General features: G+C 42.4%; 1 protein-coding gene across 1 annotated transcript in view; it reads right to left on the bottom strand.

Annotated features, from left to right (window-relative positions):
- Positions 1-302: 302 nt before the first annotated feature.
- LOC104409958 overlaps positions 303-24,655 on the bottom strand; it is a 28,760-nt gene continuing 4,407 nt past the window's right edge. Inside the window, exons 2-10 of the mRNA XM_010019997.1 lie at positions 23,803-23,962; positions 22,211-22,323; positions 20,999-21,231; positions 13,678-13,914; positions 12,394-12,473; positions 10,949-11,151; positions 6,030-6,238; positions 5,422-5,494; positions 303-424 (exon numbers count right to left, since the gene is read on the bottom strand). Coding sequence (XP_010018299.1) covers positions 303-424; positions 5,422-5,494; positions 6,030-6,238; positions 10,949-11,151; positions 12,394-12,473; positions 13,678-13,914; positions 20,999-21,231; positions 22,211-22,323; positions 23,803-23,962 — 1,430 coding nt within the window. The remainder of the gene's footprint in view (positions 425-5,421; positions 5,495-6,029; positions 6,239-10,948; positions 11,152-12,393; positions 12,474-13,677; positions 13,915-20,998; positions 21,232-22,210; positions 22,324-23,802; positions 23,963-24,655) is intronic.

Below are 24,655 nucleotides of genomic sequence, written 5' to 3'. Positions count from 1 at the left end.
CCGCAGAAGGCTTGGACAGACTAAGGAAATATTTCATCTGGAAGAGAAATGCTAAAAACTACCCTTCACATTATTGGAAAACCTATTATCAAATGCTAAAACCTCTTCTTAAATCCCTGAGTATACACAGCAACAGAGCAGGCTTGGTTCTAAGTATTTAAACCTTTGTTAAGGAAAAGACAACATAAAAAGGGATGCAATCCACCTGCTAATTAGAAACTTTATTTGCTGAGATACTGTTCATTTGAGCTTTTTAGAACATTTCATTCTCTTTGTACTTTCAAAATGAGACTACATTTTACTTACGGGGAAATGCAGTTGACTTTTACTCCTCTGTCAATCCATTCGGTTCCTAATGTCTGTGTTAATTTTACGACCCCGGCTTTTGAGGTGTTGTATGCCACCTGCTTCTGTGGGTGTGGGACTAGAAGGGATTCAGAAATAGAAAATGATTTATTCTCCACAAATTCAGATAGCTGAGGCACTACATGGGCAAGTCCCTGCACTGAGATGAACCATTTTCCCTGATACCAGGCAGGGAGCAACAAGAATTTAGCCACCCACAACACAAAACTCTAATTCTGTATTTTGCCATCTAACACTTTTGCCTCAGCAGCTGGGCTAGTGGGAAAAAGAGAAAGAGGGAAAGAAACAAATTTAATAGGTGCCATGTTTGGGCAAAGCCAAAACCAGTGTACTAAAAATACATCTGCAATATTTGACTATTCCCAAGCAAGATAAATAATCATATACGCACATGCACATTCATATATTATACACATATATATGTTTATATACGAAATACTTGTATACTATAATACTAATAAAATATAATGTAGCATAATGGTACGATGTAAGTGCATAATAGATTTTATATAACATATTATATGATATTATATAAAGCTTTTTGGAACAAATTATTCTCCGTAATTTTTAACTCATCCATCGTCTGAAGCAAACACATCACATTATCTAATCAGTGTTTGTGTGGATGTGAGCACAGGTGCGCCCCAAAAATGCAGAACACCCACCACTTTCAAAATGTGAGGCTTTTGAAAGTGTTTCAGAGATGTCACATGTCAGTCAGCGAGGGAAAATGATCGGCTTGCTAATTACAATGTTCAAGCTTGTTAGTGCTGCGTGCTCAGGTGGCTCTGCCCCTCCACCAGCTCTCACACTTGCAGCGTTCCCGGGAAAGCTACTTAAGGACAAATCCCCGGGGGGTGTAAAGTGCTTTAAACCCACAGGAGTCGGGCTGGTTGGGCTGCTGGGATTTACACCCACAAAGTGTCTCTCTTTGGACTTTTCTGGCTGCCATTAGGACGTCATTAAACAAATTCAGTGCAAAGCACTGATCTGTAATTAGTACTGTATTGGTAGTGAGCGCCACTGACTCTTTCATGGAGGGAAAGTGGGGAAAATCAGTGCTAAATATCAGTAATCACAAAGGCAAGCAATTGTAGCCTGCAGGGTTAGGTAACGCTGAACCCTGGAAGAAAGTGAATTGTTGCCTTTGTGTAAGGTACAGCAGGCAAACCCCACTGCATTTTGATAGAAGCACATAAGCAGCATCAGTAGATGGCATTAAATTGGTCTTAATTTATTAAGTTAAGCTGGTGCACCAGTTCTAGATCACTACCATCTATGGTATATCAATACATCCACTATTGCTTTTATTGACTAAAACTATTGGTTTTGAGTATGTCAATTTAAAGGGTGAAAAGAAGATGATAATAAATTGAGTTACTCCAAACTCTGAAAGAGCCAAAAGCCTTGCTGCAAATTACTGAGCCTGTGAATAAAGAGCTTTTCCTGGAACATAAATGTTTGTGAATAGATTTACAGCACATACATGGTGGAAGCAACTCTTAGTGTTCCTTTTTACTGCATGTGCCGAAGGTTTGCTCAGAATCTGGGGGCCTTTCGCTTGCTACAGGAGAGCATTTCACACTATGGCCCCCCCTCTGCCAACATTTATTCTGCACTCATCTTTAGTGCAATATGAAATAATTCCCATTTCGGCCAGCAGAACCACTTTGCCCGCTGCGTGTGCCTGTTGCCCCCTGATGCAGCGCGCCGTGTGTGCTCTCAAAAAGATGTAGAACGTAATTTCTTGATTAATTGCCATGCATCAGCTCCAAGTTACATACAACTTCGGTAGTTAACCTTGTAACCTCCCCAAAGCAGTTCTTTGCTAAACTTTCTAAACATGTCTGTCTGTGATAAATCATTCGCCATTTGCTAAGAGGGTAAGAGTTTTGGCACTGGCTCTGCACCTCCAGAGCACATTGGTGAGAACAGCAAGTTGTTGCAAGCTATCAAGATCGACTTTCCAATTTGGGGTGGGTGCTGAGACTGGATTGTTGGGTCCTTCCATGTAAATGCTTTTTGTCTTCAGAAGACTATCGAAGGAAGGTAATGCAGAAGATGGAATTTCCCCATCCTCAGACACTTAGACCCTCTCAATTGGAAGAGCTCAAGAAGAAGCCAATGGGTGCTGCAAAGGTCTGGCACTGGGTGGGTTTTCTGAGGCTGAACACCCCACACCACCTCCTCTTCCCTTACCTAATGTGGTCTCTTACAGAAAGAAGAACAAATCTGCAACCCCTCCAACTCACACAAAACAATCTGAATCTATAAGGCTTCTGGGAAGTGAGGACACTCACTCCTGTTTCAGACAGAGAAGATGGGAGGAAAGCAGACAAAAATGCTGCCAACATCAGCTGCATTACATTTTAAACACCTGTGACATGGTTTCGGCTGGGACAGAGTTAATTTTCTTCCTAGCAGCTGGTGCAGTGCTGTGTTTTGGATTTAGGATGAGAGTCATATTAATAACGCTGATGTTTTTAGCTGTTCCTGAGCAGTGCTCACACTAAGTCAAGGACTTTCCAGTTTCTTATGCTGCCCTTCTGGCCAGGAGGCTGTGAGTGAGCACAAGAAGCTGAGAGGGAACACAGAGGGGACAGCTAACTCAAGAGATATAACAATATGATGTCATGATGAACAATAAAACTAAGGGGAATTGGCTGGTGGGGGCTGACTGCTGCTTAGGGACAGGCTGGGAATCAGTCAGCAGGTGGTGAGCAATTGCATTGTGCATCACTTGGTTTATGTATTCTTTTACCATTCTTATTATTTCCCCTTCCTTTTCTGTCCTAGTAAAGAGCCTTTATCTCAATCCATAAGTTTTACCTGTTTTCCCATTCTCTCCCTCATCCCTCTGGGGGCAGCGAGTGAATGGCTGCGTGGTATTTAGCTGCCTGCCAGGTTAAACCACAACAACCTGACACTGTGTTTTTGCAACGTTCTTCAGCGCATAAGGCTTCTAGCTTGACCTTGAAGCAGGCATGTAATGTTAATGAGAGGTGCACAGAGATAGAGAAGACCAGACCACTTACCACTAAAGATATGCACTGTAAAGATTATAGATCTGAGTTACACCTAGGCAAACCGCAGAGCCACAGCAGCCTCGTCTCCACTGCTGAAGCATACGTCTGGAATAACTCCAGTGAAATACCAGAATCAAAATGCACATATGCAAAATGTATGCGGCTCATCTTCAATTAATTAAAACTGATTCTGAGCAGTGTATCTGGGAAAAAAATCACAAACAAAACCCTCCCTACCCTGCTAAGTGTCTCCTCATTTCCCTGTATCTCTGAGGAAGGACTCAACCTACAACAACAACAAAAAAAATATCCCCTAACTATTTCTAGAAACATTTCATACTATGCCAGTTGGCCAACATACTTAAATAACCAACCAACCAACATATTTATTTAACATTCAGCAGATGGACATGATATGAACATCGTGGTTTTCAGTTGTAGTTTTATAACTACTAGATTTTTTCAATGCCAAGATTAAAACAGGTTCAGAAGGTAAACACATCTCTTCATCTCTTAACTTCTGGCCTAGCATGCATTAACTTTCAATGACATTTAAACACATCTTGCAATGACCCTTCCAGGCTGCTCTCAGGGCTGCTTTCCAGCATTCATTCCTGCCCCAGGACCAATACTGCCCTCCAACATGACCCATGTGGGTCTTGGCATGCCAACCAAGGAGGTGCAGCTGGGGTTGGGATGGATGCTATGGTGGAATGGCATCACCTGCTGGCTCAGCAGACCTGTACCAGCACCTGATGGAGGAGTTGGGAGATGCCTTTCCTTAAGCCACAGAGATCATTTCTGGGCAGCAAGAGGGAGGGTGGGAGCTGTGTGCCAAACTAGCAGACCCCCAGCCGGTGCCAGTTTCCAGAGCTTCGGAACGTTCTCTAGGGTGGAATACCTCCTGGGAACTTTTGGTCTGTGACGATGATGTGGATGGTCACAGCCCAAGCCCAGACCAGAGCCCTGCTGTGCAGAGCAGAGCATGAAAGGTCTGGGGCATTTTAAATTTAAAGCTCTAAATTCTTTTCAAAACTATTTCTCTTTGGGAGATTTTGTAACTCTACAAAGCCAGGGCAGAGGGATGGTGCCTGTGTTTAAGCATAAGTAAAACAGCTGGTAAAGACACTTGAAAAAAAGAAGAAAAGATTAACAACAACATTATAAATGCAGTTCTGAAGAAACATTTAAAGTTACTGTGCAATAAACTGAGCAGAATGTCACAGAATGTCAAACTGGGCACAGTAAAAATAAATGTAATTCTGAAGGAAAATAAAAAGACTGCATATTTATATAACATTCAGCAGATGGACATGATATTAATACAGGGGTTTTCGGTTGTACTTTTATAGCTACTAGATTTTCTTGTCTAACTTGGCAACCCAAGGCACCATTTGATTTTTGGATTTGGACAATACTGCAACAGATGTCCAGACCAATAAAATAAATTCCTAAAGGGCTATGCTTAATTTGTGTAATTGATCAATTTTTGTTACATGGGCTTCAGTTCACCAGCATGTAACTGCCTTCCAGATTAGCTCAGCAGTAGGGATTTCATTCCATATGTTACAATGGTTTATTGGCGCTTTTGACGATGCTGCTGATTCAGCAGCGTTGGTGGAGACACCTGTTGGCAAGGATAATGAAATAAAACCCCGGGTACCAGGGAGAAAACCAGTGCAAAAAGCTTTTGGGTGGCTTGTAAACATCATAGGGGCACAGCTTCCCACACTCAACCGCATCTGCCTGAAATCACAGGGGAGCGCATCAGCACCTCTCTTGTGCCGTCAGTGCCTCAGAGTCAGGGAAGGTGACTCCACCTCTTCTATAAAAAGTAATAAGTGCTCTAAAACATAGAGGACAGGCAAATGTTGAAAAATGATATCAATAAAAATTTTGTAGTACATTTCCTCTAATACAAAATGTCAGTGATTTACTCCTTCCCAATACAGGTTTAATTGATTCAAATAGCATCGGTAGTAATTAAAATATGGATTCTGAAGCACAACTGTTAGCTCTCATCACTCACCTATTAAACTTGCCATAGATGCTGTGTTAATTATCTTCCCATATCCTTGATTCAGCATAATGCGGCCTGCAGCCTGTGACAGAAATTAAAGGAAAGACCAGTGACCCTTTCTGTGATTGTGCTAATAATGACATGATAATAAATTAGTCTTCACTTTTCAGAAGAGTTTATGTGCTAACACATTTTTTCTAAGCACTTGATATAAAAACTTGGTATAAAAATGGCTGATGCAGGAAAAATCCCATTGCCATTTCAGACCCTCTTCATTGTGGGCAGTATTTTTTCAAAGTAATCACTAATGTTAGGAATGGTCCCCAAAGCTTTTTGGTTTCAGGACATATCAAATAACCCTCCAAAAAATTTGGCCATGCTTAAATGCTTGCCCTTGGGCAGCCAGTAAGTACCAACTGCTTTTGAAAATATTGACTAAAATCTGTAAAAAAATTTGCTTTATCTGATGTAAAGAAAATCTCTCTAACTCCAGCAAATCTAGGACTGATTTTATTGTGATTATTAATAGTGAAGTGCTATTAAACTATTGGTAAAGTGAATGCTTAGGAACTGATTACCCATTTGCAAAACAAACCATTACAGCATTTCACACTTACTTGGCAGCACAAAAACAATCCTCGTAAATTAACATTAAAAGTTTTGTCCCATTCTTCCAAGGAAGTATCCTCACTTGCAGAGTTCATATTGATTCCCGCATTGTTGCACGCAATGTGAACTGTGCCCCAGCGACATACAATCGTATCCACAATCCTTTGCACATCCTCGGGTTTGCTTACATCTGCTGCGATGGCAATGCTTTTAATCCCTGTGTTAATATAGGAGTGACAAAGTCAGTACAGGAATTCACACAGAAAGAAAAGTATTCTGGTTTATGATTATTTATTCATTCATATATGTATTATTTATATGCCACTTTAATTTACTGCTCCACAAATTATAGCAAAATGTGAGTTTGTTATTGTAATACTGCTATTATAAAGTTGCTCACTGGTGCGAGGTTTGCGTGTTGGAGGGCAACACAAAACCCAGGTGTGGGAGCGGAGTGTGCCACTCCACCAGGACGAAGCTTTGAACACTGCACCATCTTCTGTCCAAACCCTCAACTGCAGCTTCCCCATCCCTGAGCAGCTCCAGTGAGTATCACTCGGGGAGTGGACGGTAAACCCTTCAGCAGCAAGAGAAAGCCAAGGACTTTCATTTGCTCAAATTTAGATGCTTTTTATGCCAGTTTCCCCCAGGATGCTGCAGAAATCAAAACAATTTATCCAAAAAGTGCTCTCTGGTTAAACTACAGCATCCAGACACAGCTGGGAAACTCAGACAAAACCAAACCAGTTTCAGGTGGGAGCTAACTGGGCATACCTGCAGGTTCACAGGTACAATAGTCATGATGTCTGGCCTTATTTATTGCAAATCACACTACCAGAATAGCACAAACATTCAGAAATTAAGACATTTACTGGATATGAAACATGCAAAAGTTGTGGTTTTTTTCCTAGAAAACTCCAGGCATTGACTTTTACAACAGTGCTGATCTGTAAATAGCTTAATCTAATTTACTATCAAAATCAGCTTTAAATACCATTAATATTAAACAAAATAAGCACCTTTTGCCAATGGGATTATACCCATCCTGAAAGTTAAATAAGGCTGTGGTGAAGTGGGCCTCCACTCACAAGGAGGGAGGCAGCCACTGGGAACAGACCATAGATCAGCAGTCTGCAAGCAGAAAGCACAGAGGGAGGAAGTTACAGCTGTTGAAGCAAGATTTTTCTACTTCTATTTAAACAGAAAATTTATCACTCACTGCTTACTCCTTTAGATCATTCTAATATTTAAAAGAAGCCTTAAACCTATCATAGGAAAAAAGGAGAAGACTCTCCCAGAATGAAGCTTTGAGATGGAGGCTTCCATGAAAGCAAGGCAAAGCAATAATTGCCCAGTGATGTTTGAAGAAAATGACAAGACAGAGTCTTTTGTATAGAAAAGCTCCTCTTCATCTCCAGTGCCTCCAGGAGCTTGCCAGAGAGCTCACCCTGAGGAGATGCTGGTCTGGAATGCTCCCCATGCCAGGCCATGGGAGCTGACATCCCCTCTGGCCTTCAGCTATGGTCCAAGGCAGAAAAAAGGGCAGACCCATAACACAGCCACCTACAAAAATGGATGTACCTTCTGCCACAAAACAAGACTTGTTAATTTATAGCAGGTTTTATGCTAAATATCCTGAAAGAATAAGAATAGTCAGACAGCTCCCATTGCTCCTCCTAATTGTTATCAAGACATGCAACGTAGAGGGAACTGCTGCAATCTTTCTTATTCGATTTACAGACAAAACGGGTGCAAGCGTGATACTAATAGTAACAGAATGAGGCTCTTCACTTGCCCTCCAACTCTCTCCCATTTATGGCTTCATCTTAACGACAGTTCATAAAAATAAGACAAAAAGTGCCACGTGTGTCTAGTGAAGAAGCAGTGAAGGCATGCTCAATTCAAACCAGTGTCCCACACTTGACCTTAAATCAATTCAGCTGATACCCCTGCACTCTGAGAGAGGGGAAAAAAGCACTTTCTGTTTCTCCACTGTCCCCTCAAAACCATCTGTTAAAAATAATAAACAAACTATGGAAAAATAGCTTAAAACCTCTAGTCCTGACCAGAGGTAAGAAACCCAATACATGGTTGCACCGTTACATGCATGATGGCGTCAGTGCATCTCTACAGTACTCAGTTTAGTTTTGTGATGAGAGGGGTAGGAGAGGACCCCAGTGGCTCTGTGCTGGAGAGACATCGATGTGCCGAATCTGCCTGCAGTGTCCTTCTTCAGGGGACATGTACTCAGCCCCCTGCCACAGGCTTCATCTCTAGTCTCTCAGTATAAGTAGAAGTAATACATCGCATGTAGACAAGAAGATCAGAAGTGACATTGTGTAGAAGGCATTTGCATAGTTTACAGTGAAAATGCACATTTTAAAATTCCCTTCGGCCTGATTCTTCCCTTAAGGTACAGGCAGTGATTCCCCCTGAAGACAGGGGCGTATGTAGTGGAAGGTAACCCTTAGGATTTTTTGGTTATGTTTCATCATTTTTGGTTCTTCTGTCAGGATCCATTAGCAACTGTAGAAAAAGGTATTCACGCAGGATCTAAAAACAAAGACCCCAGTAGCCAAGGGACATACACCCGAGCTGTCTAACAAAGCTGAAATTGAGATCACAGAGGTTCTGATGTTTAAAACTCATCATGAAGTGATGGCACTGTCCCAAAAGGCAGTAAAGGGCTCCTTGGTATAAGCAGCAAAGTGGGTTTAAGCAAGCTGAGCAAAATGTTTTGGAAAAGTATCAGTATGGGAATGACGTGGGGCACTGTGGTTCCAACTTTGAGATAGAGATCCACAACCAAGGTGGGGGGAAGGGGGAATCATAGCTCCTTTGTGTGTATTATAGCAGGAAAAATATGTATTAATACTATGATTGCTTCAATTTACTCAAGTGAATATTTTGAAAGTAAGGCTAGCTGAACCTTTTTGTCAACATTTATTTCCAACGGAGTGTGTTACTTCTTTGAAGCCAAATGTTTCATGGAAACATACTGATTTCAACAAAAGTTTTCAAGGGAAAGTTTCTGAGGTCCAGGCTAGACTCTTTAGTTACCTCTGGAAAGAAAGATATTGAAAACCTGACCTTTTCAGATCCTTTCCAAAAACAGGCATTTGGATATAATTCCCTTTCACAAAAGCATTACAAAGTTTGGGTTTTGTTCCAACAAGGAATGACAATAAATTTAAAACCTCAAAACCCGTCATGAGATGGAATAGCTGTGCCCTGACCATCTGCACTGGTCAAGTTGATAGAGAGTATTTGACCTCAAAGGATAAAGATGTGTAAAGACTGAAAAGTGAGATTTTCTTTACTTTAGACTGCAATAATATTTGCTATGCCTCATGACCTCTCTGACTGCACTTTTGTTTCACTCCCCCACCTCCTCTGGGCTTGCAGCCCACCGGTAAAGCAGCAGAGATGTAGGGCAGCCACTGAAGGATGGATGATCAAACTTCTACTGAAAATGCCCTGGAGATAAGTTAAGTTAGTTTTCAAATAGGCTGTTGGCATCCACAGTCTCATGGCTCTATCAAGTAGCCCATTTCTATCTGAATAGCCCTACTTGATATGCAGGATCTCACTGTGAAAAAATATCCAAAAGGCAAGTTAACTTGTAGGGCACAGCTACTTTGTGCCAAGACCATATGGCTTCAGTGCATAAGAAAATGAAAAGCTTCAGGGAAGGAGGGACTGGATGACTCAAGAATTTGTAATAGGAGCTGGACATTTTCTATTCTAGGTTGTTATTTGGGATCAGACCAGCAATGAAAGCTTGAACCAGTAAAACCAAAGGTCTAACACTGATACTCCGTGTAAAGTGTCTCTGCTTACTAAATCTGGGATCACACAGGCTGACACTTTTTGTTTAAGATATTCTCTGGGGAAGATAACAATGGTATCACAACCAGAACTGAACCATTCCTCAACTCTTCCTTGGGATGTTGTCTGAGACAGGGTGATAGAAATACATCTGCAGGGGACAATTTTGCTGGAGAATATGGTTAACAATGGCCCAATCCTTTTCTGAAGTCAGAGTGGAAGCAAATACTGGTGACTTTATCCAAATGGGAATGTGAAAATTTCCTGGGTAAAGCTCTGTCTTTAGAGGCAATGAAGTACTGAACTTCAGAGAAGGCTCGGTTGTAATCTCACAAAAGGAATTATAAAATGAGATACACTTCCTTTCTTTCCTCATTAAAATTGTATTTCCAGTTTTCTTTTTCCCCTTTACAATTGCATTTAGCATGACTCTAGGGGGAAATTCAATTTTATGTTACATTTTCTGTTTTTACTGCTAGAATAGAAGTGGCTTGTAGAGATTTTACCTCTTCGGGGGGATTTTAGTTATTATGTCTATTAGCATTTTGTTCCTATATCTGACCTTGTATGCATGTTTGAAAGAACTATAGCTGAGCGTTTCAAAAATGGCTTTGCTTCAGTTTGGGGTCACAATGAGAGATTTAGGCTGACAATACCTCTAACTTGTTTTAGAGTTTTGGCTCATGGTCCAGACATTAGGTATGGAAGAGATGCCAGGGAGGGGGTATGTGCTAACGAGTTGGTAGGCCATGTCAGTCACCAGTCCTTAGGGAAGCCTGAGGTACCTTGGCTGCTGCATGTTTTATTCTGAGGAACACCATCTCTATTCAACGCAGGTTACACAGATCTCTTTGGCAAGAGGTGGCCCTTCTTTGTCCCTGTCAGTCATGTCTCCCTTCTGTGTTTCCTTTGGGCACTCTTGGCAAGGAATTTTGATTTTGCCTCTCTGGTTGACTTTACACTGATAAATAACTCATAGATGATGTGGTATCGATGACTGTTTGCTGAGACAATGCAATCCAGAGGCTATGACATCCACCCTGTGCAGGAGAAGCTTAGTGACCATACAGCAGGACCTGCAGCTCAGTCGCATGCTTACCTTTGAGGCTGAGCTCACACACCACTGCTTCTGCCTTTGCAAGGACCAGATCCACAACAGCCACTTTAGCACCGGCTTCCCCCAGCGCATGAGCAAAGGCTCTCCCGATTCCTTGCCCTCCGCCTGTGACATAGGCCACTTTGCCATCCAAACGCAGCCGGTCAAGGATGCGGTGCCTGTTATAACCCCAGAAGACATCATCCCTCACCACTTCTTTCTAAAAGAAAAACATATATACATTGCACGATAAGGTGTAAAGCTAGGTAAGTGATAGCTATGAAGAACTCTGCCTGTGAGAATGAGGTGCGAGCACAAACAGGGATCCATGTCTTCTTGTCCCCCTATTTAATAGAAAAGGTATGACTAATTCAAGCCAAAAAGCACCTTTATCCCTCCAGATACCATCCTCAGCAGGAGCACTAATGTGCAAGACAAAGCAGCAAGAAAGGCTGTGCTTTGGGGAGATGCACCAACCACTCCCCTCACGTGAGGGTAAGGTATGGTATTTCCTGATTCAGCTTCCCATGGGAGATAGGTCAGGTACAATGTCTTAGAAAATGACTGATTAAGCCTTCCAGTTATTTCAGCTCCAGGGCCCAATCCTGCCCGGAGGCTCAGCTGGCTCCAGGAAGGCACAGAGGCTAAGAACAAGTTTCCAAAGGCAAGATTTGGCTCAAGTGGAGCGCAATCAAAATATCTTCACAAGGCTGGTGCGCAAATAAAGATATCAGCCAATAACTTAAACCAAGCTGTCATCTGATCAGCTGCCATGCATCATTTCCCCCTGACTGGAATCAAAATGGAAAATACAAGATGTTTAAAATATTGAGTTTGAAATGCTAGGAATTACCGGTGGGTGTAGCTTTGGGAGCACTCAGAAACTGCAAAACAATCAGGATGTTTGGGTCTGGATTTACTGAGTTAGGCCATTATGATTCCAGATGGGAATTTCATTATAGCTGAATGATGCCCACTGTATAAAACTGAGAAAGATAAAAGCACCATCTTTTCCACAGGGCAAACAAAATCTAAGGCCGTGAAAACGTTCAGTTCAGAGACCATAGGAGGGCATCATGTGCTGCCTTTAGGCAGAAACAGATCTACTACAGAAATATTGCATAGGTTCATTACAGCTGGCCCCCAGCTCCATCTGCCCACACTCCCCTGCACGGGAAGGACTGGAGAGCACTGGGCTTGGATACCCAGTGAGCAGCTTGCCAGTATGGCTGAGCCAAAAGCCTTTGCAACGAATCAGCATTTAATAGCCTCAGTGTAACCCCGGACTAGTGAGGCTAATATTTGCCAAGCCCTAAGCTGGTAAGTCACGCTGCACAGCACCGTGGCACAACAGTACACAAGTTTGGGCTCTTGTCACCAACCCCCTGGAAGTCATTTTGTCGTTGACCTCAGCTTCCCCCAGGAGTGCTCACAGAAAGGAAATACACACCTTGGATTCGATCAATGCATCTAGAGGTGCAGGGCTCCTTCGAATGATGCTCAGTCCACTCTGCACAGGTAGAATTATCTGCAAACGGAACACAAACATATACAATTCTCAACTGCTTTGTACTTGGCTTTCTATCACCCGAATTCCACTGATATGAAGGATAGTCCCTCCTTCCTTATGCCACAGCAGCTTTTCTCCTACTCCTATGCTTTAGCTGAAATTCCTTCCAACACAAATATGTCAGGCATTTGTATTCGCTCACGTTCCTCTCCCAAACTCACAGCTTCCACAAATGCCAGCAACAAAAAAAATGCAGTTTTGTCTCTGTTTTCTAAATCGGTGTCAGCTATGGAGATTTCTGGGTTTCCACTTCCTGGTTAATGCTGTCATGAAGATAATCCAGTCTTATTCTTGGAGCTCAGCAAACCATAATTAGCAACACTTTGGTGTTCTTCAGCATTTGCTAGAACATCTGTCCTGCACCCATAGATGAGAATCAGTGGGTTTGCCACCTACCTTCTCTGGTACCATTATCACACTTCAGTGAAAGCTGCACTGTGTTGGAGATTCAATACCAATATCAAACATTAGATGTGAAAAAACCCGCACTATTTATCTGCATTGAATAGCTAACAGTGAGGCTCAGGGCATGGAAAATTGTCGTTAATCTTTCCCAAGGAGGTGGAAGACCTCACTTATCCGACCATGGGACCAGCCTTATGGTGCAGAACAGCAGACAAGGGATCCAGTCATGCTCCATGGCTCCCAGCAGCCCCTCAGCCACACTGGTGCAGCCATGGCACGCAAGCAAGCTTTGCAGGCTGGTAGCTGCTGCCCTGGGGCAGTAAAGCCATGGAGGATATGTGTCTGATTTTGCCTCTCAAACCACAACATATTGTTTATGCATCCTATTACTTCATTTCTTCTCCTGCTGGAGTAGGACTTTGTTGGCTCCCGTTGTGCTCATGATGCCCTACAGCCTCCAGAGCGTTTAAAGCAGAGCAGCAGTTCCTTGGTTGTACTGTAGAGCTGATTATTCACTCTTAAGTGCTCCACTTTTATCTTGCCTTTCATACACTGTATGATACAGACAGAAAGTAGGGGCCATTTCTGAATATAGAAACTCATACATAGAGCTCAAGTGAGGTGAATGATAATAAAATTTGAGTTCATTTTAGGTCCTCTGGATAATGGCACCAACAAAAGAAACATTTTAAAGAGTACTTTGCAAAATCCATAGATACAGTACCACAGACACCTTAGCCAATTGCATTGCACTAACCTGCTCAACACGAGGATCTGAATTAATCACTGTGTTTAATTTTCTGACAGCTAGTACATTTTCATCAGATACATTCTCCAGGTAGACTTGTCCTTTCATAAGTGTATTCTCTACACAGATCACTGCATCCATTCTCAGCAAGTGGTTATCCATGACAAAGCTGTAGTAGCTAACAGCATTCCTTTGATCAGCATCAATAAAGACTATATCAAAGTCCTCATCCTCAGCATGTAATGCCTGGAAAAAAATTATGTTGGAGAAAACACTCTTTATTTACTTGAAAATTTAAAGTCTTTCCATTATAATGTCCTTTATATAAAACCCAAACCAGAGGGAACCCTGTTATTTTAAGGTAATACTGCTGGAATTACTTCTGGAGATCTTGGGAGTTTTCCGTGCTTTGCAAACAATTCTTCAGAAATGCAGATGTCCCAAACTCTAAACCTCTCAAAGAAAATCAGGATTCAAAGGAGAATGATTCATCCCAGCTTGTGGTGTTGAAAGTCACAGCAGAAACATCTGCATACCTAGAGTCAAAGCGAATTGATCTATCAGGGTAAGGGAGAGGACTGGCATCAAACCCTGTAGCTGAGGTGCTGCAATAAGTTATCTCTTCTCAGAAGAGTAGCTATCAACAAATTGAAAAGTGGCAATTATATCAGTCTGGGAAAAAGAGGCATAAGGCTGATCCTGGGAATTGCAAACTAGTGAGTCCCACTTCAGTAGCAGGAAAATGGTTGAAATCCCAATTAATAATAGAATTATAAAGCACATAAAAGAACAGGTCATGATAGAGATAAAGCAGCATAGCTCCTATGAAGGAAAATGATGTTTCTTTAATCTAAAAAAATGCTTTGGATGGCTCAGCAACAGAGAGGATAAAAGAGAACTGGCTGCTATCATCTAATTGGATTTTCAGAAATGTGGCACACCTTCCCTCCAAGCAGGCTGCTGATGATAATGTATAAAAGTGTTGATGGATGACCAGATGGGAGCCTTTACAGCCTTCTCCTGTGGCAGTTAATGCACTCGCTGCCCAAGAGGCTGCTATGGAATATTTCAGATTCCATCTGGGACTATTTAACTGCATCTGTGTGCGTTGCAATGAAACAACGGCTCATCCACCTATCTCGGCAAGCAGAAATGCTTTCAAGTCTTGGCATTTCGAGTGAAAAGAGAAACAATTATGTTTTCCAGAACTCACTGTTTCTACCACAACTTTTAACAGTACTTCTTGCGTCCAGATTTCCCTTTTGTGTTTGGAGACATTGTGCGCAGTGAGTGACGAGTGATCCCCCGAGATGTTAGAGAGAAAGCATCAATAACAAATGGCAACAGAATGTGAAAAACTAATTTGTTTTCGGGAGTGAGTTTGATGGCTCCCAAACAGAGATTTCAGGAGCCTTTCTGAAGCAGGGAGTGTGTCAATCAGACTAGGAAATAGTGGGAAGTGGATGACTGAAGCTCTGAATTACTCCATTGTGCAAACTGGTTTCATTGCAAGCTTGCTAGTGGTTAAGAAATTAACCCTGCCTGAGAGCCTGGGTAAGACACACTTTACTGCAAATGCTTGATAACACGGAAGTTCTGCCAAAAGCATTCATAAGTCCACATTTAGGACACCTTTGGACACTATAGTATAATGAAAGAAGACCAGGCCAAATATATGCTCATTTATAGTGAAAGTAGCAGAAACTGAGACATCTGGTTTCCTGGGGTCATCGTTTCATTTCATGACCAATAAGAAAATTTTGCCCTGATTCCCTCTTGATCTATACTGGGGGAAAGCAGTAGGAACATTTTTGCTACTGCAGAACTGCATCTTATATGAGGGTGCAACTCAGCCAGTCTGTCCAATGTAGAAACTTCAGGAAGGGTCAGAAGATGAAAGCTGGGAGGAGGAGTTCATCAGGAAGAGAGATTAGAGGCCTCATTCCCCAGAGAGAGGAGCCAAAGCAAAAGTCAAGTAATTATCATGACTTATCACTACTTTCTGACTTGTAACCTTCCCAGGCAGAGGAGGTGGGGGGCAGACATTCAGAAGCAGATGTGGCCATCTCTGAACATATGTTACTACTGCTCCATGCTATGGCTCCCTAATGAAAAAGAATCTCACTTTTATGCACTGACTTCATTAGGTCCATATGGAGTTGTGCAGCTCTTTGGATATTAGCTGGACTTCTCATTTCAGCCCTCCTTCTGTACTGCCTACATGCTGATAGCTTATCTCCTTCTTATCTACCTTCTGATACAGATAAAGCACCTTTTAACTTCACAGCTTTCATCCCAGGAGGGTGCCTGTGTTGTATATTTATCCAGCACACACCTGTCTCGTCCTTGTACTACCTGGGTACGCAAGGCCACTGATTAGATGGCATTTCTATTTTGCCAGTTCAAGTCGTGAACAGTCAGTCATGAAGGCACCTTTCATTCCTTCTACATGCCTAGCACTAGACACCTCTGTGGAAATGTCTGAACCACTGCATTGGAGTTTGTACCAGGACCCTGCCATCATTTGAGCTTCTTGTTTCCACAGCTTCAAGATTGCTGTTGGGTTTTCCATATTGAGCTGTAAACAGGTCCAGGACTATAAAGGGAATCCATTAATTTCCTTGAACCAGCTTTGCCTCTAAAGCAGCCTCTACACAAGAGGATAATAGCTGCAGGAACGGGTGGGCGCCGTGGCCAGGGTACCACACTGGAGAGGGTTTCCTTGCTGCCAGAACCCACTGCTGAAGCAAGACAGCCAAGAGTGAAAAAAACTGCTTTACTGGTAGCTCTGACTGCAGAGCTAAGCACTGGAAGTGCAGTGATGGAGAGGAGAACAAACTCCTATCCCTCTCAAAATGGATGAGGGGGTTTAAGAGGAGGGATTGACAACCCTTGTCCCCCCAGAGCAGACTGCTCCAGGTCCTGCCTGGGACCTCACAGCATGTTGGAGATGCCTTTGTCCTCTGCTAGGAGAGAGGCAGAGCCCAGACATCTCCAACTGTGAGGAAAGCTGAGATCCAGAAGGAAATAATCTGCCTGAAAAATATGCTGCTGAAACTAATTTCCTGAATGTTTACAGTGCAGTCCCTGCTCCTTGCTACAGAGGCATCATAGATGGTAACAGATGGCAACAAGAAGTGTCTTAATTCAGAGCAAACTTGGCTAAAATTAATGCTTTTACTTACAGCAAGTCATTAACTTCCTTTTGGATTAAAAAAACCCCAAAACGTTATCACTGCCTTCCATTGAAGAAATAAACCAGAAGTGAGCATGGAGAAGGGCACAGCAACGCTGTTGCTGCATACGCAAAAGATCAGGGAGAGGACACCCCAAATAAAAACATGAATGAATCTTCTGCCAAAGCTCAGAGAAAACCTGATTGGAGTCCTGATCAGAGACAACACTCTCTCATAAGGCACATACAAACTCAATCAGAAAAAAATGACTGTCCGCTTCCTTCGATATGGATCATACAGTCAGCATATTTGTAATAAAGAGGTACTCAAAACTTATTACCTTCCCTATGCCTTGTTCTTGACCTAAATGTAATAGCAATCCATCCTTAGGGTACACAGAATACATGAAAAAGTACAGCTTCCTTTTAAAACACCATTAGAATATTTTACTGTATGTGGACATACACTCTTGTTACTCCTAAATGCTATTCTATTGAGTACAGTTTATATTCACCGGCAAAGCTTAATCTCTAGGGAAGCTAGAGAGGGAATGCAATTTCTAGTAATAACAGCTCACAACAGTGAATACTATCCACTTATCCCCACAATTTCCAGCTATTTTGGACTCCTTTCTGAATTAACCTTTCATATCAAAAGGAGCAATTCTAGAGCACACTAGAGACTCCGACACAATTTCATGCATAATTTATTCACTCAGTTCAACATTAAACGCAGAGTCCTTGACTTTGTCAAGGTGGATTCTGTTGGCAGACTTCACAAGCAGCAAAACAGGAGAAATGAGATCTGCAGCTCAACCTCTTCACCTATTCTGTCTGGTAAAAGGAGGGGAAAAAAGAAAAAAGAAAGCCCCGACATGCTTACACAATGCCCTGCAATCAGCAGAATCGGCTGCAAACACCGTGTTATTTTTCGCGTTGCGTTTTCGATTTTAAAACAGAAGGATCAAAATCATGGATGGGAATAATTTCCTGGTAGTTTGCATTCCCTCCGGACTCAATCCTGCATTCATTGTTCAACCAAAGGCCCACTGGGAATTAAAGGAAAGCTCTTTGTGCAGGATCAGGCCTCTTGCTCACAGCTGATGCGTGGCAAGGCACATTATTCAGGCACAGCGCGGCAGAGTTTAGGTTTAAGGGGCTTGTTGGGAAATGTTTTTAAACGCTGGCCCAGCACACGTTGAAGAGGTAGCCAATTCCCACTGACAGCACCTGTACCAGACACTGATGCAGGGAAACACCTCCCCTCAGTCCACATTTCAAAATACGTAAAAATTACAGAGGTCATTGGGCACAGGGGCTTGTGCCATGGTGTCTGTGAGCTACATGCTTTGGTGGGGACCTAACCTGGCTTGGCAGTGTCTGTCCTTCACACATGGGAAAGGTGGTTTTTTTTCCCTTCATGCCTTCAGGTACCAAAACAAACCCCATTGTATAACAGAGCTCTACAGCGCTGTCTTGTATTTAGCATCCTTTGACAGCTGAAAATCCCAGATGTTTTGCAGCTGACTTTGATATGGGACAAGAGACAGAGAAACTGGCCAACACCACCAATGCTGTGTGATAAAACAAAAAAGCAGCAAGAAGCTTCAGGAAGCCTGGTCAAGGTGTTGTTATGGACTGATGTGCTGTGTTTGCACAGCTGTCCACTCGCTCACAGCCCTGATGGGCCATGGTTGTAGGTGGAAGAGCCAGAGCCACATGGGTACCACAACAGCCCTGCTGTCTGAGGCACACTGGCACAGATGTGTTCACCCTTGTGGTAACTGCTGCAATCTCTGGCAGCTTTCCTTGTAAAGGACATCACTGAGAGGTGTGGACACAGCACTGGATGCTATCCTTCACCCAAGGCTAAGCTGTAACTCTTGGGTGGACTAGTTTTACACCAGAAGTGAGAGTACATCATATACCTTCTGGCAGTCTGGACTTTCTGAATCATAGCTTCATGCAGCAGACAAGGACTTCCCTGCCAGGTAGGGTTATTTATATAACATATGACATTTTTGTGCTTTGAAGGAGCCGGCGCAGCGAGGCAAATCTACTGCTCCCAGGAGCTTGCACTGCTGCAAAAATCTGATCAGCAGCAGATAAGTAGAAATACTGCCCTATTGCACGCAGCTTGGAAGAAAAATTCAGCCAGAGTCACCACAGCAAGAAAGCTGCAGCAGACACCTCCAAAGAGCAAGGGTGGGCGACCACCTCTGCCCTCTAATTTCTCCAAAGGACTAGGATGAAACCTAGAGCTGCAGACACCACAGACAACAAAGACACAGACACCACAGACAACAAAGACACAGACACCACAGACAACAAAGACAATCCTTGCAGAGCTTGTTCCAGCTTTCCTGAATCTCACTGCACTTTTCACCAACTGTTAGCCAGCTCTGCTCTAGACCAGCCTTCCTGCAGATGACGGGGGACAGAAACACTGTTGTTCTTCACCTCCCCATGAAGCTGAGCTTGGCTGTGCCATCCCTGGCCCGTATCCCACCCATGACTGTCTCAGCCTTTCGGCATGCCCATGTGGCAGTGGAGGAAGCCTGCATGGTCTCCAGCCTAAACTGGTCTTCTCTAGGAGGGAAAACAACACGCTGTTCACAGCCTGAGCCTCTTCCATGCATCCAGGGGTGTTTCATGCACAGCTGCCCCACTCCAGCTGGGCAAACTTCAATAAGCCCAAAACGCAAAGGCACCAGAGAGGCCACCAAATGCATTGCTTCATCATTTACAGCCATTGGGGGTTAGGACCATTGTGGATTAAGACCTGTAGGACAATCCTGATATCAATGACAAAATATCTACCAGGCTGAGCAATAGAAGTTCAGAGCCCAGTGAAAAAATCCTGCATAGAGAGAGGTCCCCAGAGCTGGGATCTCTCCTGCCAAACACAAGCATCTCAGCTCTCACTAGCTCCAAGAGCTATCTGAAGTCCTGAATACCTGCAGAACTGGAGTCAGGATGTGCCTTCGCATTGCAATTGGAGGATATAAAATCAATTGCAACATTCTGTTTTAAGGATTTAATTTTCATGTCTTTGCTCCCTTCTTTAATCTCTACGCAGCATGTACTCTGCCTGCCTCTAGATATTTTAATTCAGTCACAGTAAGTCAGTTGCACAGAATGGGCACTAGAGAGCAACAGTAATTCAATTAATTTCACACTCACTGCAGGGAGCTGGGATTTTAAATGCTGCACATTGCAGGTGATCTGTAACGTTTCGTTTATTCATATACTTGGCAAAGCTCTCTGTTGCTTTCTTATCAAACTTGGAGGTCATGAGAGCCAGAGGTCAGAAAGCTCCTGGCCATTTCATTTTAGAAATAAATATGGTACTTGTTAATGCAAATAAAATTACAATCAAGCTCATACTGACACGTCCAGATTGAAAATGGAATCAGATCAAATTGGTTTGCATTAATGATAGAAAGGCTATGTATTTAATGAACCTGGCATGGGCATCACCTGTGAGTGTGCTGGACCTGCAGCAACATCATGGAGATCCATAAACTGGAATTAAACATGAGACTCCTCTAGCTGCAGGAAATCATAAGCTTTTCTCTTTCCTGGAACAAAGTCACTAATCAGAATGAAACAAATAGAGCTGACACATTTTCTTGTCTGAAGCCTATCATGTTGCTCTGGAAGTGAGAAACTTGGGGTCTAATTGCCCACAGTGTTTTCAGTGGGGGAATATAATGAGAGGTTGTGGTTGAATCACAAACTTCTTTGAGACTATCCGAATTCTCGTGAACTTTGGGAAAAGGCTGTCCTCAAGAGCTAGCTCAGCAGGGCACAGATTTATACTTGAAATTAGAGGCCCTGAAACAAAGCCCATGCGTATAAAGTAGAGATCTTGCAATTGACACCTATCGACCCACATTTAAAGCTTTTGATGCCTCTGATCAAAAAGCTGAAGTATTTTAGTTAAAAGGGAAATAAACTACCTTGTGTGACAGAGCTGTCCCATCACACATTGTTGTGAAGAAGAAATATCTCTAGTGCAAGACCATGTTTGCTTATTTAAAAGTAAACTAAGGTCATCATCTAGCAGTTTGTGCGCAGGAGATAGGACCTGCCTGAAATTCTTTAATCTGCTCTGCACAAGCGCTCCCAAACTCCCCTTCCAACCGACTTTACCTCCAAAGTGTCTGCTATTGGTCCCACTCGCATGCTTATCTTTTTGCCATCTGAGGAATAATCGAATGCTTCTTGGCTGTTCGCTCCGAGATATGGCGCTTCTGCACATGCAAAGATTTTGCCATCATCTGGCAATTCTTCTGCGATAGCAAGGATACTGTAACCTTTAAGCTTGCCAATTAATAAAATCTTCCTGGCTCTGAGCATATGAACAAACATCCTAAAAATTCGGCCTGTTGAAAGACAAGAACGAACATTTAAAAATAAAAATATGGGAATGGCTGTACTTTGTTCACAACGAGATTTAAATGTACCTTATACGTCATCATTTAAAACATATATATATATAGTTTTGAAACACTTTCAAATAAGGGTTTAACAACAGAATCTGTCAAAATTTCACCTAAGATGCAGCTAAAAAGACAACAGAATAAAGGGACTGGTTTTAAATGTAGAACCTTTATCATCAATGCTGCTATTGTTCAAGTGCTTGTTAAATAGTGCTTGAAATATTGCATATTTTAATGTTCCCCCCATATGAAAATGGCTTTAAGATGTGTCCATATTCTTTTTGGAACCCGGTTAAAAAAAAAAGAAATCACTACATTACCTTGCATTTGCTCTTAGAGTCATTATCCTTAGACAGCACCATCATTTAAGAAATTTATCATCAGTGGTGTCCTTCGAACAATGTATTAGTGTAATACATTATAAGAGTACTTCACTGTGATGATATATTACTCAAAAGATAGAAACATCTGGGAAGAATGAATCTGGGAATAGATTTAGTGTAATAGGCTTTGTATGGGGATACAAGCCTGGGTATTGCTAGTTGAAAAGGTATGATGCCTTACCACAGGCCACCTCCATCACAAAAGCACATAAACCCCTACCAGACACCACCAGAACAACATGATTTTTCCCTTCCTTCCCCTTCTGCTGAGGACAGTGATCAATGTGCTGCTCACTAAGGGGTGTGGGCTGGCACTGTGAATTAAAGCACTCGCAAGCTTCTGCATGTACACAAGGGCACGGGAGGCAGGGGACAGGGAAAATTCATGCAAAAGGAAGATCAAGTCCTTATGTTTCTTCTTAAATAGTTTTCCACATTTTCTGAGCACCTGTATGCCATTCATCCTTTCCCCACTCAATACAGAGTAGAGAAGGATGAAGTTCAGTGATGACCTTTACACCAATCCAGTGCAATTTTACCCTCTTGGTTGACCAACTTGCCATTCAAAACTCCAGAGGCATGTCCTTCCCGCAGCTTAACTCTGGTTTCAGTTCCTCCAGTGTTCCCTGGGCTGTGATCAGGTGAAGTTTTTCTGGGAAAAGAAAGGAATTTCAACATTATGACAGCCATATGGATTGGGAAGAAAGAGGGGTTGTGGGACTGCAGGAGAACATTTCTCTTCAACCCCAAATCTTTCCCATTTTCATTTGGTCCCGCTGCTGGTTTGGAGTAAATGGGTCCAGATACCCTGGCCAGGGTTTGTTCAACTCTAGGGTGATACGTTTTTTTGTTGGGTTGGGGTTTTTTTCAGCTAAAAAAGTTCTCTTCGCAGATTAGGAGAAAAGATGCAAAATCTAAAATTTTTTGCAAGACAGGGAAAAAATGTTTCTTCTCACAAACTGCTGAGAAAACCAGGGTATCCCCAGGTGTTATTTCACAGAAGCCAGGCTTGTGACAATGTCTCTGGATGAAATGAGATGCTACCTATTACAAAGAGGAGGGAACAGGCAACTGGAAGAAGTCCATAGCCTCTAGACAGATTAGATTACCCTATCTGAAGAAAGTAACCACCAGAAATAGCTGGTGATACTTCTGCAGGCCAGAACTTAGAGCCATTTCAGCTTTTTTTTTCCATAGCTCCCCCCCAGCTCCCTTAGCAAAATGAGAAAGAATTCATAACCCGTGACAGCCACACTCAGATAATCCAAGACTTAAAGTGTAGAACATTTCATATAACCTCTTTTCTGCCCCTCACAAATGCTTTAACAACTTTAATAAGATAATGTATAGCTATTATCATACAGCAAGCGTAAGTCAAACAACTATCAGCTATTATTTCAGCAACAGAATGAACGCTCAGTGTTCCCGTACTCCACAGCCTGGAACAGTTTACACATTGTCAATTTTAGACAGAACTGGCTTTTTCCACATATCAAAATGTATACTGATAAATGGGAATTGTTCAGCAGACCCCACATGGCTGGGTAATATACTGTAGCTCAAGAAAAGAATAATGAGGGTATCAGTTGGACTTCTGAATTAATGATACCTTAAATTAGTTTAATTAATTAGTTTAGTTACTAGAGTCATTTAGCTAGCAGATTAATTAATGTTTGTTGAGGGCTTGCAGATAAAAGCTGCATATAAAGGCTGTTATTACAGGGTGGATTCAGAGGTGTGGGTTTTCTTCACTCTTTATTTATCCCAGCACCAGTTTGATCCAGGGGTGCATTCTCTGAGCCTGTCAGAGGGCACTGCGTGGAGGTTGGATTGCTGGTGTTTTACAGGACATGGTCCAAAACAGGCATTTCCACAGTCAATAGTCAAATTGTACAATATCATCCAAAACTGAGAGTCAGGACTTTTTGTTCTCATCTCCTCTCCTGGAGGCCATAGGAGCATACAGACACATATGTGTCTGTGCACACTTTGCTATTTGGGTGCCATTAACTCTCATTCTCCTTCCTTCCACTTACCCCCACTTTTATGGCATATTTTGAACAGAAGATCTAAGAACATATTCATACAATCACAGAAAAAAATGCACAAGATTACAAAGGAGCATCTATACCTCTTTGAAGTTGCCATTGCTTCCAGGTAGGGATCTAGCCCAAGAGCAACATCGAGAGCTTTTTGTAAGTAATTCTTGAGCTGTTCAGGAACACGAGAGTCATTGAGGGCTATTTCTTTGGCTTTGAGAAGGTTCTCAGCAATGATTCCAGTTGGGCTTTCTGAAGTTGAAGATAAAAAGAACAACAATGATTTTGTAGCTGCTCAAATTGGCGAAAGAGGAATTTAGACTGCAAAAAACAAGGGCTTCTTTTTTCATACAAAATACAGCGTTTTGAGGGACTATGAAAACAATCACAGAAACCTTTTCAAAATGAAATAAAAAGATATTATACTTCTAATTCATTTTTGCTGCAGGTACTCTCCTTTTTTTCCCTCCCAGCTGATTATTTTCTGGAAGGATGAGAATGTTTCATAAACATGACTTTTTACTTTTGAAGTGCTGAGACGAAAGCTGACCAAACAACTCCATATGAAGCCCACTCCTCTAGGTAGCTTTTTCCCTGGAGAAAACAGAGTGTTTCTCAAACTACTCTCACAAAACCAGACTGATCCTCTCAGGCCAGGACATATAGGTACAGGGTCTGGCTTTGTAAAAAGGAGGATCTCCACTACCTACATGCCAATGGGGTGCAGAAGTGCCCCCGAGACTTGTGCATCACTCTATCTGTGCCACAGAGGCTGCTGTGCACAGTCTGCAGAGCAACCCATGATGCTCTTGCCTAAAATACAACTACACCCATCCTAATGCAGCTGAAGTGGAAAACACTCAGATGAAAAATTGCTGTGCCAAATCCATGATGGCATAAAATCAAAGGTACTCTTCAACTAATGACTTTAAGCGGGTGATGCAG

Source organism: Nestor notabilis, unplaced genomic scaffold (genome assembly GCF_000696875.1).
Source record: "Nestor notabilis isolate BGI_N333 unplaced genomic scaffold, ASM69687v1 scaffold13818, whole genome shotgun sequence".
NCBI classification, from domain to species: domain Eukaryota; kingdom Metazoa; phylum Chordata; class Aves; order Psittaciformes; family Psittacidae; genus Nestor; species Nestor notabilis.
Note: the sequence above shows the minus strand (reverse complement) of the source record. Positions and strands in the feature narration are given on the sequence as shown.